The sequence below is a fragment of the Lithobates pipiens genome, unplaced genomic scaffold (genome assembly GCF_037356315.1).
Source record: "Lithobates pipiens isolate NorthernLeopardFrog02 unplaced genomic scaffold, aLitPip1_a1.2 Scaffold_10, whole genome shotgun sequence".
NCBI lineage: Eukaryota > Metazoa > Chordata > Amphibia > Anura > Ranidae > Lithobates > Lithobates pipiens.
Genome location: NW_027507686.1, coordinates 218,788,479 through 218,796,955, shown reverse-complemented (window position 1 = coordinate 218,796,955; position 8,477 = coordinate 218,788,479). Strand labels below are relative to the sequence as shown.

The window sequence follows — 8,477 nt, the reverse complement described above, 5'->3', positions numbered from 1 at the left end:
AGATAATTAGAGCTGCTACGACGAGTCGACGTAATCGATTACGTCGACTACAAAAATACGTCGGCGTGCGTGCAGGGCGTCGATGAGTCACAGTGGTTAGTATCTACCGCTGTCCTCCGTGCCGCCGTCCCCCTCACTTCTCCCCCTCCATGCCGCCGTCCCTAGGGGTGCAACGGATTGTCACCGATCCATGATTCGAACGGGTCACCCTGCTCGGATCGGCACATGCCGCGATCCGTGGTCTCTGCCTTAGGAGAGGCCGTGGCTTCGGCCTAGGTCTGAAGCGGCGGCCATCTTTCTAAACCCAGGCATTTACAATGTGATCGCGATCACTTGTAAACAAACCGGCGTCATGACATGACATGAGAGGTCGGATGGAAGCAGCCAGCCCCATACTCTGCCAGCCAATACTCTCAAGGTTATCCAAAGGATTAATTAGCTAATCAAAAAAACCCACTAGATTCATAAAAAAAAAAAAAAAAAAAATTATCGGATAGTCGTTGACTAATCGAAAAAATAATCGATAGATTAGTCGACAGACAAATTAATCGTTAGTTGCAGCTCTAAAGATAGCGCTTATCCCAAACCTATATATCTCTAAGAGCAGGATATGAAGTCCTTGTCCAGCTGCACAGTGCTGTATACATAATATAGGTGAGGCTACATACAGTCAATACAGCGCTGACAGCCGCCACACCTGTTCATGTAGGTAAATCGTTGATTTGGACCAGCTTGGTCCAAACAAACTATTTTAAAGTGACAGTATGATGGAGTTAGGCTTTAATTTTTTTGCAGCATATGTACGTAAAGAGACCGCATTCATTCATTCCAGTTCCCAATCTCAAAGAAAAACGAGAGCAAATACGAAAATCTATTTTTATATTAAGTTATCACAACAAGTCTAAAATACATTGGTTAAATAAAATAGAAAAAAAAAAAATATCCAGAAATCCTTGTTAAAAAATAAAACAAAAAAATAAAATAAAAAAACGACAAAACAAACAACTCGCTGCGGACAGTTTTTTTGCTCCGGCTTAGTATAAAAATTAGAATTTTTTTAAAACGCCTTAGGAATCAGTGCTGAACCCATCCAGGGCCTGCAGGGCTATGGACATCGATAGGGTAACATGAGGAGTGTGAGCTTTGAGTTAGTTATTATTCTTTGATGTCTTGGCACAGATACTGAAGGCTGGTATACATCAGTCATTATGTATCCACTCCAAATGAACATACACATTGGTAACACAAGGCAGTTCCATTGGGGCTTGTAAGTTATTCGGCATCAATGCTTGTGTGCTGAACACTGAATGTTCTTAGCCCGTACCTAGGAAATGTAAGTAGCTGGAGAGTATAGTATACCACCGATACGTGAACAAGGTCAGCTTATGGGGTTTTTCCAAAAAGGGGGACACTTCTCTCTGCTTCATGAGATGACAACAGCAGCTAAATGGTGACACACAGCAGAAAGTGTACCAAAAAAACCCCCAGAGAACCCAACTGAGCGTAAATGATCAGCAACCTTTGAAACGTCCACTTTTGTCCAAGGGTATGGAAGCCAGATTCTCAAGGAAGATATAGAGACTCCTTATTAGTAATACTGGGCAGGAGGTACACCATGCCGCACCTCTTATATGTCCTCTTGTCCCTCACACCTCACTCTCGGTTGCAGGCATGTGCTTCCCTCTCCAGCCAGTATCTGGTAAGGAGACCCGACGTTCGGGGCTTGGTGGCAGTGTGACACTGCCAGTCTCTGACTGCTCTTCCTGTAGCAGCTGTTGTGTTTCAGTCAGGTCGAGTGAGGCAGTGCTGGCTTGTAAAGACACAGTGTCCGTCTTGATGCACACATGGTCCCGAAGGATGCTGGCTCGGGATGGCTTCACCTGCTTGAGGTCATCCCATTCGCTTTCATCCCCAGACAGTAAGCCGAAACCCTCCAAGATTCTGATCTTCTCCTTGGTGAAGCCATTGTCGGGAACAGCCTAGAACGGGAAGAAGATATTAAGCAATTGGTAATACTCGATTTATTGAAGAGTGAAAGCTGAACTCTGGGAATGAGATAATCTACCCTTGCAGTGCTCAACCCTCCAAGTTAAATGTTTGTTTAGTCTAGAGTGGGAGTCTCTTAACTTGCGAAAGGGCCAGTTTACTACTATTAACATTTTAGGGGGCCAGACTCTGGCCAGTGGGAGTAGAAAATGCCCCGGCATTGGTAGGAGCAAACAATGCCATAGGCTTGGGGGTCAGTGGGAGTAAAATAAAATGACATCATTGGCGTCAGTGGGAGGAAAAGTGCCCCAGCATTGGTATCCCTGGGAGAGTTAGTTCTCCATTATTGGGGTCAGTGAGAGGAATAGTGCCCCATCAGTGTTATCAGTGTGTGGAATAGTACCCCATCATTGGCATCAGTAGAAGGAAGAACACCTTTTATCAGTGTAGGAAAAGTGCCCCAAGAGCCAGATAAAGGCAAACAAACAAAGGCCCAAATCTGGCCTGCAGTCCGCAGATAACAGACCCCTGGCCTAGAGTGCAGGGATAAGGTGTAATACTTACCCTATTGCTGGGTCTGGCAGGCTTCCTCCATCCATAGTCAAGCACGGTCGCCTCTCTAAGGCATTTTGGGCAACAGTCACATACTTGCCTCCACCATGTACAATATAGGGTTAATAGCTTTGAATTGTATGAGATGATGCCAAGGAACTGCCCATAGCCTGGAGCTTCAGGCAGAATAAAACAAACAGTGCTAGAGATTGCCAGACGGAGGGATAAGGTAAAGCTGACCATACACTGATAATTTTAATGAATATTTGTATGAATATTCTTGTGAAAATTCTTAGGACTTGACGACTGTACTTCAATCAAAAGTACATCAAAATTTTATTTGCTTTTAGGATTGCATTTTGGAATGAATGGACTTTACCTAATGAAAAGCCCCATACGCTGTTCGAAATCCACTTGTTAGAGAAAAATCTTCAATCCAGCGCCTTCTAATTTTTCCCATCACCAAGGTCAAAATCAAATGCAGATTTGACCCCACCAACGGTTAGGAGATCCAATGAGTGAAACATTTTTATGAAATTCAATTGGTGTATGGCCAGCTTTAGTACTACACTTTATCCATGCACCCCATTTAAAGCGGAGCTCCAGGGCCCCCCCTTCCCCCCCACCCAAAAATTAAAGGTCAGCAGCTACAAAAAACTGTAGCTGCTGACTTTTACTATTAGGGCACTTACCTGCCCAGGGATCCCGTGGTGTCCTCACCCAAGCCAATTCTTGAATCGGCTCTTAAGTGCTGGAGCCGCCATCTTGGGTAAGGGAAACCAACAGTGAAACCTTGCAGTTTCACAGCAGGTTTCCTACTACGCATGTGCAAATGGCTCTGCGCCTTTCTAATGGGCCGGCTGCGGTGATGGACGAACTTCCAGCTCAGTTTGCCATGGCAAACTGAGCAGGAAGTGGGAGCGGATACCCATCAAAGCCAGGTACCTCACTCCCCCCCCCCCCCCCCCCACACACACACACACGAGGTAGACAAGTGGAGCTTCACTTTTTGGGTGGAGCTCCGCTTTAAGCCTTGCAGTACAGGGTGGAATTGGGGCAATGCAAGGGTAGATTTTGGCTAATTCCCAGGGTTCAGCTTTAAAGAGTATAGCAATGCTGAAGCCGAAGAAGAGTGACAAATGAAGACAATTTTTTTCTTGGTTAGCAGTAAAGAAAAATCACAACCAAACTGCAGAAAAAAAAACAAAACAAAAAAAAAAAAAAAGACACAAAAGGGTGATGTGCTGGGAGCTCAACAGGAGAAAGCCACAGATGTGAAGCTACCTATACAAAGGTTTCAAATGATAATTCACATCTGACAGCTGCGTATGTGTGTGTAATGATCACAGTGAAGCATGAAAACTTGCAAATCAGTCATTTATAATAAAGATGGCCATACATTACTCAATTATCATATTCAATTCCTTTAGATTTACCTTCAACTATATAGTGCAAGGGCCTGCCTCATTGCATACACATCGAAAGGGTTTAGATTTGACCTCATATTATATGGGTTTTGGTAAAATCGGAAAGAAAATTGTATAATGTATGCAGGCTAGGAAACAGATTTCTACCGACACCTGATCACTTACTGAGATGAGTGACCATCATTGTGGGAGGCTTGCCAATTATAAAAGCCATTATTGCTTACCTTAAATATTGCAGTGAGGTGGTGAGCATTTTTCAGATTAAAATCAAACTCCAAAAATGTAATGCAAAATTATACCCTTACAGTGGGCCCCCCGACACAGTGCAAGAGGCAACTGCTCGTTAAGTCAAGGGGTGCAGGAATAAGGAGCAATACTCACCTTACTCCTCGCTCCTGTAGGCTCCCTCTGTCCATGTGACTGTTACCTTGAAGCCTTCTCTCTAAGGTGCTCCTGTCCACAGTTGCATGCCTGCCTCCTCCATGTCCAACGCAAGGCCAAAAGTCCTGCTTTGCACATGGCAATGAGGGACTGCCCAGAGCAAGAAGAGGACAGCACTGATTGGAAGGCAAGTCATGTAGTCTCTTCAGTGCCCCCTAGACCTAAAGAGCAGTGCGGGGGAGCCCTACTGTAAGGGAAGACAGCGTCAAATTTCCAGAGTTGGACTTTAAACATCTAAATATATCATTGGAGTCTGTTTAAGTGAAGCCCAGTCAAGCCATTAATTATAGGGTTGAAATACATCATACATATATTTTACATTCCAAAAGATATGAATATGTTTAGCCATGGTCATTATTCACAAAACCAGCTAAACAGAATGAAAGCCTTTGTCAAGTAAAACAGATCAGATGTATGCATTTCACATTTTTTACTCCAATCATTATTTTTAGACTAAAGTATATATTAGTGAATGCAAAGTCTCCTTTTTTTTCTCTATAAAAATAACAAATATGTTATACTTACCTGCTCTGTGCAGTGGATTTGCACAGAGCAGCCCAGATCCTCCTCTTCTCGGGTCCCTCTTCTGTGCTCCTGCCCCTCCCTCCCATTAAGTGCCACCCACAGCAAGCAGCTTGCTATGAGCTCACCTAAGCCAAGACACAGCTCCCATGTGTCCTCCTAGACGCCTGTCCACCTGGCAGTAGCGTTTTGGCAGAAAAGCGTTTTGTAAAGTTGTGCAATGCGTTGAGGCACTTCAAGCACTTGGGCATTAATTTCATTAGCTAGAATAATTTATTCTGCTCATTGAAATTAACGCTCAAGCACTAAATGCGCCTAAGCACTTAGGCACATTTATACGTGTTTACATGCATTTAGGCATGTCAAGCATTTTGTCTGCTGCCCCTGAAAGGTTGAAACCTAAGCGTCTGCCCCTATCCCTGTACATTGCACACTCACATTGGTCCCTACCCTCAAGGAGCCCCCAATCCAAGGTCCTCATTCATATACTAGGGACAATTTTGGACAGAAGCCAATTAGCCTACCTGCATGTCTTTGGAGTGTGGGAAGAAACCGGAGTACCTGGAGGAAACCCACACAGGCACAGGGAGAACATGCAAACTCCAGGCAGGTAGTGTCGTGGTTGGGATTTGAACCAGCGACCCTTTTTACTGCTAGGTGAGAGTGCTAACCACTACACCACTGTGCCGCCCACAATTTAGTTCCAGAAACAGAGGGAGGGTTGCCGATTACTGTACGTAATTAATGCTACTACAGAACGCACAGCAGCCACATCGTTCTGTAATGAAAATAGTTGGTTTGGACCAGATATTTAAAATGAAATGAAAGCTGGAATTATACTTTCAAATCTTTAGATTAGGGAAGGGCTGTGAAACATTTTTTGCTGTCTGTGCCCCCATTGCCCTGGTGACCACTGGCACAGAGAAAGAAAGCATTCAAAAAGAAAATAATTCAAAATTTGAGAGCTGTCCCCAGAACATGAGGCTAGCAGAAATCTTGCAATGTGGATACCTGTTCTGGAGACAATTCTCAGAGTGAGGAATTGCCCTCGTTTTGGGAGATTTCCTCTGACATTGCATCTCTAGGACAGGAAGTGAGGGGAAATTTCTCTAACGGTACACAGACAGCAAAAAATTAATTGGCGAGGATTTACACTTCCCTGGACTGAAAAAAAAAAAAAAAAAAAAAGGAAGAAGTTTTGCCAATACATACACTTTAAATGTTTGTTTTTTGACTTTAGATACTTCGGTTTAGATACAGATCTCAAACGAAGGGGTGTTATTAAAATGGTTCTAAACACAGAAGGTTTTTTACCTTAAAGTGGTTGTAACCCCACTTGGTTATTTTCAGGCACTCACCTGTCTTCCTTAGTGCAATGTCTCCAGTGTATCCTTTTTATTTAAAAAATGCAGTTTTATACTGTATTTCCAAACAACGCTCAGCGCTCACATGACCGGCCGCTGCTCCCTCGCTCGATCTGACGGCTGCATCGGGAGGGGCCGAGAATACCCCAATGACGCCACTCGGGAGAGGAGAGAAGCAGCTGCTCATGTTAGTGTTGAGCAGCGCTTGGAAATACAGTATGGAATGGCATTTTGTTTATAAAACAGATACACTGGAGACATTACATTAAGGAAGACAAGTGAGTGCCTGAAAAATAACAGTTATTTCTGTTGTAGAGGAGGGAAGGGGCAGTCACTGACACAGCTGACAGGCAGGGAGGAGGGTGGAGAGGAGGACAGAGGAGAGCTGTGAATGATGGAGGAACGTAAACTGACCACTGTCGGGGCTCAGTAGCCATGATATACTGTGCCAAGTTCACAGAGGTGAGGGCAGAACCGGGCAGGATCAGCCAGGTATTTTAGAACTTACAGGGGGCCAAATGAGACAGCACAAGCACTGTGCTATTATTCATACTTTAAGGGAACAGGATCCATTTTTTTTTTTTTATTCTTTAATGTACTCTATGCATTAAGATAAACAACATCTGCATGCAGCTTTCCTCCCCCAAATACTTACCTGAGCCCAATCTCCATCCAGCGATGTGCACATAAGCAGAGGCCTTCTTGTTGCATTGGAGATAGTGGCAGCAGCAGGAGTCATTGGTTCCTGCTGCTGTCAATCACAACCAGTAAGGACATAGCAGGGAGACGAGGCTGAGCCCTGTGTGTCAATGGACACACAGAACCAGCTTGGGAGCAGACACACACACACAAACACACGAGTGCCCCCATTGCAAGCAGCATAAATATAAATGTTGCTTTCAGAATAACCAAGTCCATTAAGATGCAAAAGGCGTTAACACCACCATATTGAATTTTAGTAAGGCAAGAAGTTTTATTAAGGTAGAGAAAAGGGCGCTGGTAATGTGCAAAAATGTGAAAACAAAACGTTTTCATTTTAGACAAAATGTGGTTGCCATTTCCAATTAGTGCATACTGCGCTAACCAAAAGCAACCCGTGTGCATTCCATTTCAGGCAAACTGATTATTGGCTGCTATATGTTGCACATCACCGGTGCCCTTTATACCACCTGGTTACATAAGCCTGATGGTCTTTCCACAATGGGAGACATATGTGAATATTAAGAACCTCAATTACTGGTCTCCAGTTATTTTTACACTAAAAATGGTCAAGAAGGGATATAATAGCACAGAGACAAGTGATACACAAGACGATCGAGTCTACAGAAAATCAATAGCAAATCCAACTTACGTTTGGTAAGTACACCACATGCTCACACAGTTAGAAAAGATGACCCAGACTCCAAAAGGGATATGCTTGGCAGCTCATCAGGATATGTTTTCCAGATGCCTGACAGACCCTCATATGAGATAAAACATCAAGGAAAATGATCCAGACTTTTAATGCCCCAAATCGATTTGTGTTTTTAGTCTTTGTAAAAAGTCAATGAATTTATTCATGTAGAACTAGAGATTTTTTTTTTTTGTTTTTTTTTTTTTTACACTGCAGAGTGTATTGCTTGCATTCACTAACCTTGTACTCTTTCCCTATTTACATTTGGTAATTGGTGAGCCATACGAAGGACACTATGGGGTTGATTAACTAAAACTGGAGCTTGCAAAATCTGGTGCATATCTGCAAAGAAACCAAATCGGCTTCCAGATATTATTGTAAAAGCTTAATTGAACAAGCTGAGTTAGAAGCCGATTGTCGTCTTTTCATGCTTAAAAAAAAAATATTAAGATATTCACCCATTTAGTATGTAATTTATACATTTTTTGTAAACATTTTTGCATTCCTTTTTGTGAAAACTTTAATAAAAACATCGAAACAGAAGCCGATTTTCTACCATAAGGAGCTGCTCCAGATTTTGCACTCTCCAGTTTTAGTAAATCAACTCTATAGAAGTTCTACCCCTATGGGTGTGGGTCCCCCCTAGAGCAATCAATCCTTATAGGTCTATGTCTATCTTATACTTGAACCATGGAATAGCCAATGGAAGAATAAACAGAAAACTGAACATTCACAAGGCTTTTAGACACTTGTGCATAAACTTATTTCATAGGGTAGTAGATTCAATGGCCT

The 8,477-nt window shown here is 43.1% G+C and overlaps 1 protein-coding gene across 3 annotated transcripts in view; it reads right to left on the bottom strand.

Annotated features, from left to right (window-relative positions):
* Window positions 1–862: 862 nt before the first annotated feature.
* The window catches only part of LOC143940180 (low-density lipoprotein receptor-related protein 4-like), a 169,877-nt gene continuing 162,262 nt past the window's right edge, over window positions 863–8,477 (bottom strand). For 2 of the 3 annotated variants that reach the window (XM_077461317.1, XM_077461308.1), the window contains exon 38: window positions 863–1,979. In XM_077461317.1, the coding sequence (XP_077317443.1) occupies window positions 1,647–1,979 (333 nt within the window). In that variant the 3' untranslated portion in view covers window positions 863–1,646. The remainder of the gene's footprint in view (window positions 1,980–8,477) is intronic. The other variant, XM_077461325.1, reaches the window with a different exon arrangement.